Source organism: Nuphar pumila, chromosome 5 (assembly GCF_984573655.1).
Source record: "Nuphar pumila chromosome 5, dmNupPumi1.hap1.1, whole genome shotgun sequence".
Classification (NCBI taxonomy): Eukaryota; Viridiplantae; Streptophyta; class Magnoliopsida; order Nymphaeales; family Nymphaeaceae; genus Nuphar; species Nuphar pumila.
The window spans coordinates 93,720,766-93,733,301 of record NC_143253.1 but is presented as its reverse complement, the minus strand read 5'-3'; the positions used below and the strand labels follow the sequence as shown (position 1 = coordinate 93,733,301).

The 12,536-nt window shown below is 40.6% G+C and overlaps 1 protein-coding gene across 2 annotated transcripts in view; it reads right to left on the bottom strand.

The window, feature by feature from the left end:
* The window catches only part of LOC149837834 (protein transport protein SEC23 D-like), a 98,297-nt gene that overhangs the window by 44,119 nt on the left and 41,642 nt on the right, over positions 1-12,536 (bottom strand). For both annotated transcript variants that reach the window (XM_090006215.1, XM_090006216.1), the window contains exon 11: positions 5,967-6,090. In XM_090006215.1, the coding sequence (XP_089862341.1) occupies positions 5,967-6,090 (124 nt within the window). The remainder of the gene's footprint in view (positions 1-5,966; positions 6,091-12,536) is intronic.

Genomic DNA, 12,536 nt, shown 5'->3' with positions numbered 1-12,536 from the left:
CACTCGCTGGAGGTCATCAATCTTCTTTTTGCGACAATCACGGATAAAGTGGCTCATTTTGCCATAATAAAAACAGCCACCAAAGTCTCGGAGACATGACTGCCCATGATGAACACGATCGCATCTCAAACATTTTGGGTTTAACAGTCGTTGAGGCTCATCTTCTCTACCTTGTTTCAGTCTTTTAGCAGGTTGACGCTTGTTATCAGCACTATCTTTGGCAGACTTTTTGTCGCGACGTTGATTAAAGTGGCATTCTTCAGCAGAATGACCCACCTTTCCACAAAAATTACAATCATCGGGGTTCCGAAGGCACATTGGATCGGACAAAACATGAGAGCTAACACCTCGCTCTAGATTGGTGCTCGTGCAAACCAACCTATCAACCTTATGATCCAAGTTTTGGACCATCGCTTGGAGCTGCTCAACTGCTCCGGTTAATGCGTCTATAGATTTGATCAGTTCATTGAACGACATCTAAGCAAAAACACATTCTTTAATTAAAATAAATGCAGAATAATTTAAGAGAAATAATACTCACAGTATGATGTAGATGACGGATGATCAAGGGTTACCGCTTTCCCTGTTGCTCTGATACCAAAAGTTGTAACGCCCTAAAATTGTGAACTTGAAACCTTTTATGAGAAAGTTTGAAAGCTTTGAAATCAATCATTTATCAGAGTTTAAAACAGAAGTTCAGTGGAAGATCAGGTTTAAAACAACAAATCCTTAGACTTTGGGCGCATTACAACGAAAATGCAATCTTCCCCTTATAAACCGAGTTGCAATTCGAATATACATTTTATTAAAATGAAAAGAAGAACCACGTTTTGGTAATACAGTTTTAGTAATCCAGAGTTTTAATCAGAATAAATACTTTCGAAGAAACTTTATATCACATTTACCAAAAGGGTCCCCAGGAACGCAACATCAGGAAAAGGGTCTTGCCTTGAACGCATCACGACATCGTGCCATCGCAAGCTGTATAACTTGTTCACCACCTGCCCATGAAATGGGTCAGTCTCACAACAGACTAGTAGGGGTACAAAAGACAAGAAAGTACAAATGCTACAATAAGCAAGATATCTGCTAGATCAAGCAGGGAAAAGCAAGACTAGCAGATCTGACAAAATGTGTTGTGGAGTAAGCAAAGTTCTAGTAAAGCAAATAGCTACATACAAGAGCAGTAAGGATCATAGTGCTAAACAAGCAACTATAGTGATCCCACAGGTTCTAAAGGTGAAGAGTAACTAGCTCTATCCAACAGTCAAGCAAAGCAATTGCATAAGACAAGCATTCATAACAATGCTCGTAATATGTATACAAGTACCATTGGGTGGCTCAATCTATCGGCAAGTAGCTACATCAGTCCTAGTTACAATCACATAAAATCATAAGAGACGCAAGCCAACGGATAAGCAATTAACTAGCATAAGAAGCTAGTTATTTCTAAGCAAGGAACTGCGTAAGCAGTTTAACCAACTAGAGTAACACCTCGATAGGCGTACATAGCTCAACGAGTAGCGTACCGAACTACCGAGCTAACAAGTAAGCAATCAATTCACGTCACAACACACATATCTCATGATCATGTGTATAAGTTATATCTTGTCTCATTATGAGTCCGTTGTTGTGGGTACGCATAAGGCAAAACGTAGAAACAGTCGGAATCTATTCGGGGGTTCATTATGCTATGTATTTTATTATACCCCGAATGACTGACTGAGTCTGCTCCTAAGGAGACGACCAGTGACCAAGAGAGTAAATCCTCAAAGGCAAACAAAGCCCCAATGGATACGCATCTGAACTTCTGCAGAAGTGGCCTGAAGGATTTCCCCTAACCTCCGATGACTGGGGAAGTCGGATCTTTGCCCGAGATTGCCATTAATGACTGTCCATCGGAGTTTAGTATCATCCATCCTCTATCTTGATGAATCGTCCCGAATGAGCACGATGGAGGGTTTTTTAACCGTCGTCTCATTCTATATGCTTTGGTCTTTCGACCCACTCGAGCATCTTGCCGGTGAAGGCGCATGATTATTATTTAGGTGAATTATACGCGCCATTGCGCGTTCGAGGCAACCACACACTTCTCATCCTACTCACTGTAGTACGCAATGTACCTATTCAAAAGTACAACTACGATAAGAGGGGTCAACTCAAAGCGAGGGTAGAAACATCTCTTGTGATCTCAAACACGTGTCATTGCACATTCAAGGTAGACATAGACCTCTCATCCTACTCATCGTAGTACGCAACGTACATGTTCAAAAGTACAACCACGATGAGAGGGCTAAGGATCTCTCACAGGAAATCCCAACACATCTGCTTTACAGAAGTCCACCGTGAACTCATTCAAGTTCTAACTTATCGTGTTCGGGTCCTTTAGACAATCGCAAGCATTCTGCCTTTTAGGCGAATATCAACATAACAGGATTTAGCTTAATGTGTCAATACACGTTTAGGGGTTACTATAGACCTCTCGTCTTGTTCTTCGTAGTCCAAACATATCGTAGGTGACTAAGGATACAACTACCAAAGGAGGTACATGGATTCCTCGTAAGAAATCCAACAACAATACCTTCACGAAGGAAGGAAGGCGCTACTATCTTGGTTGGACCAGAAAGCCTAGAACCAAGTCTCGCATCAGAGGTGAGGTAACGCCGATCTAGCGATGGCGCAAGTACCTCAATAGGGTTCCCACCCTACTCGTGCACAGGCTCCTAAACAAGGTTATCAGAGACGTATCGGATAGGCGAACTGAGGTTGCAACACACTTCTCCCAAATACATAGACTTGGGAGATCCATCTGCCATCTCTACTTTACAAAGCTATACATCTCTGGAAAATAGGTTTGTACCTAAGACCATCATCTTTGGAGAACCGAAGTGCATAAGTGTGTGTCGTGACTCTTAAGACAAGTAAAACGATATACACTATACACTTGAAGCTGCACTCAGGAAGTGTAAGCTGACAAAGGGAAAACCCGTGCACGAACTAATACAATGACAAATCAAGGAACAAGACTCGATGTTGGAAGCTGCATCGCGAGGGTAGAATGCTAGAGCTACACACGAGGTATGAAATCATACATAGATCATCGAAACACACAAGCAAGCAACTACGCAAGCAACTCACGAAGTATGAGATCCTATACTGACTAAGCAAGTGTAAAGGACGACTCACGAGGCATGGGGTTGCACCTCGATAGATCGATAAGCGTAAACAAGTAAAGGAGCATACGACAGAGATAAAAATACATGCACGAAGTGCAGCAGCAAAGTAAGGACGAACAACGCATACAAAAAGTAAGTGTGAGAGCAAGCATGACAGCAACAGGAAAGTAAGGTACGAAGAGCAAAAGCAAGTAGCAAAGCCATGGCGTATAAAGCGCGGGGCAACAAGTAAATACAGAAAGTAAAGTGCGAGAACGTAAAGGAGGATCAAGATGTCCTGGAGTAAAAAGACATACAAGTAAATGCCATGGCGCAAAGCGCGGGGCAGCAGGAAAGTAGAGTACGAAAAAGTAAAAAGGACAAGGATCGCGAAACTGCGTCCTTGAGTTAAAAGACATGAAATGTAAAGACAGGAGTGAAAAGCCTAGGCACATATAGTGCGGCGGCAACAGAAAGGAAAGTGCGAGAAAGTAAAGAGGACAAGGATCGTGAAACTGCGTCCTTGAAGGTAAAGACATACGTATATATAATATACGTATATATATATCATCCTCTTTTAATTATCTTTTCTTATTTTAATATTTATCTGTTCATTGTCCTTTCAAGCAAGAATCCCCTTACTTTGAGGGGTTGTGGGTCCTCGTACGCCTGCGGCGTAAGCAAACAAGAGCTCGAGCCACAGAGGGTGAGCTGGATCCACCGTTCAACCTAGAAAGCTTAGAACGTTAGTATATGGCGTAATATAAACGAAAAGCGGGTCCGGTAAGACCTGCAGTGGTACCGGACCCCAAACACGAGAGTAGGCAGGGAGCTCAGCTCCCTGCGGAGAAGCAACAAAGGCAGCAAGGCCTCTCGCAGGCTGCAGTGCCAGAGGCATGGGCCTCAGCCCTGCCTGGCAACAGCAACAGAGGCAGAGAGCAGGAGCTCCCTGTCTGCCAGCACAAAGAAAGGCAGGGGAGGGAGCAGAGGCTCCCCGCCACACCTACCGCAACAAGGCAGTGGGGAACACCCCTCGCCAGAACATGAATCAAGACAGGGGGCGCAGCCCCCTGCTGGGAACGAAACACCTGGCAGCAAGAACAAGGCAAGGGGGCAAAGCCCCTTGCCGGAGAACAAGCCAGGTGCAGGGAGCCTTGCCCCTTGCTCGAAAACAGGAAAGCAGGGGGCTTCGCCCCCTGCTGAGAAACCAAAGGAGGCAGGGGGGACAGAACCCCCTGTCGAGGAACAACAGGAAAGCAAGGGGCTTCAGCCCCTGCTGAGGAAAAACAGAAGGTAGGGGGAGCTCCTCCCCCTACCAGGAAACAACCAGGGAGCAGGGGGACTCGCCCCTTGCCAGGAAACAAATGCAGGGGGAGCGTCGCCCCCTGTAGGCAAACGCAAAAGCAGGGGGAGCCTCGCCCCCTGCCAGAACACACAAAAGGGACAGGGGGAGAGGAACCCCCTGTCGACAAAACAAATGGAAGGGGGACGGAGCCCCCTACCGGCACAACAAGAAGGGCAGGGGGAAGCGGAGCCCCCCCCCCTGCCGACCTAGCAAGGACACGGGGAACGAAACCCCCTGCCGACAAGAGGGGGTGACAGGGGCTCAGCTCCCCCTTGGTCGGCTGACTACAAAAAGGCAGGGGGGGTAACCCCCTGCCGACAAGAGGTGACGACAGAGGGCTCAGCTCCCTGTCGACCAACCCCCCCAAAGGAGAAAGGAAAAAAAGAAGGGGGGTTTTACCTCGGAAGACCGCAGCAACCGGGGGAGTCGTCGGGGTTGCTCGCATGGAGTTGTCAGACTGTATATATATATATATATATATATATATATATATATATATATATATATATATATATATATATATATATATATATAGAGAGAGAGAGAGAGAGAGAGAGATGCAGATAAAGTTCGTCAGTTTTTCTTTATCCATATTATTTCAGATATCTTCCAATCAAGAATGATTTGCAACCCTAACATGATACACTGCTGAATAGTGGCTTGAAATCTCACAAAAATTACCTACACTTCTGCAACAAAGATAGAGCTTGCAAAGGTCGAAAGGTGATTACAATTTTAATTAATCGTTCTTCTCCAAGTCAGCATGCAACTGAAGATAATAATCATGACATCAATACTTTCTACTAATGAAAAAAATAACATGTTACCTTGCACTTATGTGGGTGTATTTGCACACTATCATTATGCATGATTCATGATAAATAAAAATAATCTGTTCACGGACAATGTAAATGTATATGCTACTACCTCAACTATTGTACCCTCTATAAATCACAAAATGCATGAGATGCATCTTTGACACACATCCTCCACCAGACAAGTACTATTAACCAGGGTTACCGGAAGCGCCATAGGACCCGGAGAAGCACGCTTCCCTGAAGATTGTTTTGGAAGCGCGAAACGTGGTGCTTTCAAAATGCGCTGGGAAGCGCCATGATTAAATAGGAAGCTCGCTTCCCTTTCTTTTTTTCCTTTTTCCTTTTTTCTGTTTTTTCTTCTTTTTCCTTCTTTTTTCCTTTTTTCACTTCCCCCTTGCTTCCTAGGTCACTTCCGGTTCGCTTCTTTTCTCACTTCCGAGATGATTCTTGGTTCGCTTCTAAGTCATCCCATACTTCCCGCTTCTTAAAATTTTGTAAGGGCCTCGCTTCCCGCTTCCCTGGCAATTCTGCTATTAACACCTTGACTATGAGTTCTTGTTCTCATTGAATTCATGCAATGGCATTGCTATCAGTATATGGTGTAACACAAAGAGATATACCAACAACAAAAAGTAGCACAGTCAGAACCTTGTGAACAAGAATGGAGAGGACAACTTCAGAGTCCACACCATCATAAAGTTCACTGATGTTTCTAGCCAACCCATACTGCAATGTCCTTATTCTTAACCGCCTCTTCAGAGAATGTCTACACCTACAAAAGATGTGAAACATCACAATAAGCAGATGTCTATACCTACAACAGATGTGAAACATCAAAATGGCCTTTATAAGAGCTTCATATTAATTAATTGAACAAAACAACAGCAAGAACAAAGAAATGCTCAAAGAACTTGAGGAATAAAATCGAAATGAAGAAAATTTTAAAGGTTCAAAATCACATACAAGTCACTTTAAAACAGCAAGAGATGAGCTCAACAATGATTCACATTAGACTAGATTATGTGAGTTACCCTCTTCAGGCCCAAACCATAGTCTTAAAGTTAACAACAAGAGAAGATAATCAGGGATGCAAATATCAAAAGTGTACTACAATCAAATAAATAAAACAGGTGCACACACATACACATGCATGCATGCAAATATCAAAGATGCCACCATGCAAAAAAGAGGAAAAGACAAGCTGTTGTGACAAATTGAAAATATTACAAAATGTCAATTTATTGTGATAACATTGCCATACTGCCACCTATCTAACAGACTGGCCAAATAGGCTGCTGCAACGTGATGCGGGTCTCCCCGCACCTGATGATGTCAACGTGAGTCTGTGTGCGGTCAACGGTCAACCGCACCCGGGCTCATTTTGGTCAAAACATGGACTTGATCAACTCTGATCAAGTCCATTTCAGTCCTAGTTTTTAAAGGAAAAAAAGAGGGAGGTTTTAGGGCACGATCCCTTCACCTCTCTCTCTCTCTCTCTCTCTCTCTCTCTCTCTCTCTCTCTCTCTCTCTCTCTCTCTCTCTCTCTCTCTCTCTCTCTCTCTCATTGAGGGAACCCAGGTGCCTTGGGCAAGGTTCAGTTGAACCTACCCAAGCTTGGGTGGGGTTTGGCGCATCACAAAGTGGCATGGAATCAGAGACACTAAAGAAAAATAGTAATTTTATCAAAATAATGAAATTCAAATGCATTATCATAATGTATTTGGCTAAATACAACAAACCATATGTAGTCATGAGGAAGAACAAGAAATAAAAAACAAATATTTTATTAATGAGAAATATTCATAAAATATACAAGGTAACCTCACCACAACACTCATGCACACACACTATTTACATCCATCCTCACTCAACTATACAGAACAAGGTCTATATAGAGGACGACATAATGGCTAGTTTGACTAGTCAAACACTAGCCATTAAAGCAAATCCCAAGTCATTAGAGAAAATCCTAACGGTTAGTCTGGTCAACCAAGTTTGGCCAAAATCCAAAAGCAATAAAAAATACAAAATTAGTCATTTAAATAATGACAAAATATAAGAAATAAAAAGACTTATTTTACCCCTAAAAGTATACATTAAGTATACTTAGTCTACCTAAACTAGAGACTAAATATCCAATAAGTATACACAAGATATACCTTGAATTATTGAATACAAAAAAAAATACAAAAGAAATAAAAGAAAAAGGATATACAAAAAAAAAGTACAAAAGGTATACCAAGTACACCTATGTCACATAGGTGCGGGTGAGGCGATGCGGCACTTTAAAAAAACTTGGGTGCGGGGTTGCGGGAGGGTATATATATATATATATATATATATATATATATATATATATATATATATATATATATATATATATATATATATATATATATATATATATATATATATATAATTTTTAACAGTTAATAGTAACACTAATGAAATAAAAAACAGTTTTTTTTTGCCCCAATCCCCCGCCCAGCCCCTTTCATAGTATTTTTTTCGGGTCCAGGGTTGGACATTTATGACCCTATGTGTGTTGACCACACCCAGGGTTGGCTTGACTGCACTGGGTGCCGCACCGGCACCTGAGTTGCGTCACGTCGGCGTGGGTGCAGCACCCTGCTGGCCGAATCCCTGTGACCTATGTCACAGGGACTCTTCAACTAGGTGCTGCACCCGTGTCGCACCCGCACCCGCACCCGATGCGGTCAACCTAACCCTGGGTGCAATCAACGCACCCAGGGTCATTTATGTCCAACTTTTGGACTTTATATATATATAATTTTTTATATTTTTGCCGTACCCCCGCACCCAAGTTTTTTGAAAATGTTGCACCCCCGCATCTGCACCCACACCCATGTGACATAGCCTCTGACATAAAAGTACATCATAATATACTTTGGCATACATACCCGACAATACATAGATTTTAACAGGATGAACTCACCTAGGCCCGGGTTAGGTGGGGTTTGTGTGAACCCACCCAGGTTGGCTGGGGTTCAGGTGAACCCACCTAGGCCTGGGCTGGTTTGCTTCTTTTATTAGTATAATTTACTTCTTTTCTACTTGACTTGTTTGATTGCCTTATGTTTTAGTGTTTTTAGGTTGATTTAATTGTGTTGTGTTTATTTTGCATTGATTAGGAACAACAATTGTAAATTGTTACTTGATTTATAGCATTAATTTATGCATGATGACTTGATGATAAATTGATAATTGTTTTTATTTCATTAGTGTTAATGGTTAAATGTAAAATATAACCGCATCATATATACCCTCCTTGCACCCCCCCCCCCACCTAAGTTTTTTTAAAGTGCCGCATCGCTGCACCCGCATCTGCACCTGCACCTATGTGACATAGACTGTCACAATATTATCAATATAATCTCCTCCAGGGATTCATTTCAAAAATATTTTTCAAAAATGTTATTTTGTTGAGATTTACCCGAGAAAACCTCTTTTTTCCTTAATTGCCACAAGAAAAAGCAATGTGAAGATTATTGCGAAAACAATACAAATGATTATGATATATAAGTTTCTATAATGTTACATTAAAATCTGGATTACTAACACTTGTATACATCTAGACACGTGCAAGAGAGACAATAAATAATATATATTTAGCCCAAGATAAGAATAATACAAAGGCAAAAGCTAACACTAAATTCCCCTTTCTCCATGATAGAGATGAGCAACGCACATAAAATGACAAAATGTTGCTACTCAACCATGCTGGATGACAGATAGGCATCAAGCCAAACTTGCATACCTTATCCTAAAGACAAATCTATCTCATATACAGAATAACATAATTGGTCTTCCAATTCTACATAAGTAAACAACGTAGTTTCTTTTTTCTCTGATATGAAATAACAATCAATATCCACATGAAAACTTTTCATTTATGAAATACAAAACTAGCAACGATATGAGCAACAGTTTGGTATAGCAGTATTCTTTGATAGGGCGATCGATGTTCTTACCCAAGTCATTAAGATTGCAAATCAAAATGCCTGTATACACCCCACATCATGCCTCTACACCCAAACCCCCCATAGATTGATATGGCAAACCACATTTTGGTTTTTGAACCTATATAACAATGTTACTCCAGAATTAAAATATAACACCCCAATTTTGATCTTGTATCCTTGCTAGAGATGGACAAATTCACATCCTTGTATATATTGACACCAAACATTCTGTGCACGGCTTCTTTATTATATCTTAGGACTCTGCAAACCGCATCCTTATGTAACTTTAGATCTGAATGTGTGAATCAACTAACAAAGCTAACAAATGTCATTTCTGGTTAATTGAGCCATTGTGAGGTAACTTGAATACGTAAAAAGCATCCAAATGCAACTTTAGAGCTGAATGCATGAACCAGCTAATAAAGCAAACAAATGCCATATCTGGTTAATCGAGCCATTGTGAGGTAACTCGAATTCCCCATAATAATCGGAATCTTCCATGTCTTCTGCAGGTTCACTGACTTTTCTCTTCAGTTCACAATTTTTTCCAATTGGATATCAACTGAATGAGCACCAGGGGTTCTAGTTATATGGTGAGTATATAAAATGACTTTCAAAAAAAAAAGTTTGGTTCTTGATTTTGCAACCTCAGTCACAAGAAAATATCTTAAATGAACAGGAAACTTTATGTCAAAGCACTATTCAAATGGTCCAACCTTTGATTTTCTTCTGAATCTCCAATGGCAAATACATGATCCACAGAAGTTAAATAATGAACAACTTCTAAGTGCTTTCTGCAAGCAATTTGTGTGTGGTGTTTTTTCAAATAAGATCAGGGCTGGGAAATGAGACAAGCCACTTGTGGCTCGGCCAGAAAGAGCTCGTTTAAACTCATAAAATAGGCCCAGCAAGCTGAACATGAAGAATAGATGTTTGACTCTGCTGGGCTTTGTTTAATAGTAACAAACATATTTAGAAATTGAGAAATAATTTACATAAGAGTGCAACAAATTATTGAAGTATTTGGCAAACAAGAAATATAGTTAGAGATAAGATCCTTTTTTTTTTGCTCTAAAACAATGTATATATTATTTTTTATCCTATTACTTCCAGCTTTAAAGCAATGTTTGATTTTTTTGGGTGGTAAACAATCCAGTTCGAGCTTGGCTCATTTAGCTTGGGCTCAGTATGAGCTTGAACTTGGTTCTCGCCACAAGAATTAGTCAAGCTTGAACACTTCAAGGTTGGCTAATTCGGCTCATTGACCATTCCTAAATAAGATATAGCAAACAATTTCACCAGAAAACACCAACTTGTGTTCCTTTTTCATCTTTTGGCAGAAAATTCTCTTGTAAGAGTGGATGCAAGAACAGCCGGCATCTATGTCACATGGACTCACCTAGTAGGCCGCCGCACCCACGTCGACGTGACGCGGGTGTGGGTGCCGCATCCGGTGCATGTGACCCTGGGTGCGGTCAACCCGCACCTAGGGTTATCTTTGTCCAAAATTGACTCAGTTGACTTTAACCAAGTCTATTTTGTTCCATTAAAAATATGGATGGGGCTTGAGAATGGGTAGGGTACCTCGAGCTCCCCCCTTCCCCATTAAAAAAGAAGGGGTACCTCGAGCCTCCCCCTCCCCATTAAAAAAAGAAAGGGTACCTCAAGCCCTCCCCTCCCCCCATTAAAAAGATAAGGGGGTATCTCTAGCCCCCCTCCCCTCATTAAAAGAAAGAATTGGTATCCATTAAAAAAAATATAAAGGGTACCTCGAGAAGGGGTAATATATATATATATATATATACCCTCCCGCACCCAAGTTTTTTTCAAGTACCGCATCGCTGCACCCATACCTTAGTTGTCAAAGGTGCCGCTAGGCTGTCACCGCCTAGACTTTTTTTTTGGAAGTTTTTTTGTTTTTTGAACACATCATTTTTCTTCTTCGAGGAGAAGAAGAAGAAGAAAGAGAAGACATGTTATTTATTTATTTCTTGTATTATGTCTATTGTTGAGAAGAATAAGAAGAAGACATTATTTGTCTATTGTTTGTATTATGTCTATTGTTGTTAATTTTTTTGTATACATGATTTTATTTTTTGTGTATTGTTCGTTCACATTGTTAGTTATATGGTTTGTTTATTCAATTGTTAATTTATTCTTAATTTATTTGAGAAGGTTAAGGTTATGTAATATAATTGTTTTACACTGTTCAACGACATATTATTTGTCTATTGCTTATTATTGATTGATTTTATGTTGTATACATGTTTCTTATTATGTTTTTTTATGTTTTTTTTTATTTTGGGTACCACCTAGGCGCCTAGTCCTTTTTAGGGACTCACCACCTAGGCTCCGCCTAGCGCCTATGACAACTAAGACCCGCACCCACATCTGCACTCGCACCTATGTGACATAGGCCGGCATGCATACTTGAAACAATCACTAATGGAAATGGGAAGACGTCTAAAGTTTTGTTTGGAACCAGTGTTGGAGCATAGGTGAGAGGGGCGATGGGAGTCGAGATGAAATTGGGTGATGGAAATGGAGTTGTCAACTACATTTGCTTGATGATGTAGTGGAAATAGGGAGATGGGAGGCGATCTCCAATCCCATCTTCACTCTAATCTCCACTTCCATCTTCCGAATCCAGGCTCCTAAACACTTGCAGATTAGGGGATTTAGTGAACCCCATATTGCTCTCAAAACTGGCTCGCAGACAGCAATTAGATGTAGATTGATAGTTAATGCTCAATATCAGATAAGACTTCAAATTTATTTTAAAAAGAAATTGCATGACAGATACCCATGTGCACATGCATGGATGAAGCTCCAAGTATGCCTATACTGACTGCATAATCTAGAAAGATCATAATTGGATACAAGCACAATGTGAAATAATGAACAACTAATCAAAACAAGACATCCAACACTTTAGTCACTGGTTCACAATTGTCTCACCTAAGTTCTATTGCAACTAATTGAAAAATAAATAGGATGTCCTAAATCCAACACATTCCAGTCACTGGTTTACAATTTTTCCACTTAAAATTTTGGTGCAAGTAATTAGCTAAAGAGCCAGGATTCCCTATATTCATTGCATAGCCAAATAAAAAGATCATCATTAGCGTACAGGAATATCATAGAAGAATGGAAAATCAGACCAAGCAGCACATTTGATTATCTAACTTGTAATCCAGTTATCTGTCTTCTTTGTCTTCCTTTCTTTTGAGTCTGT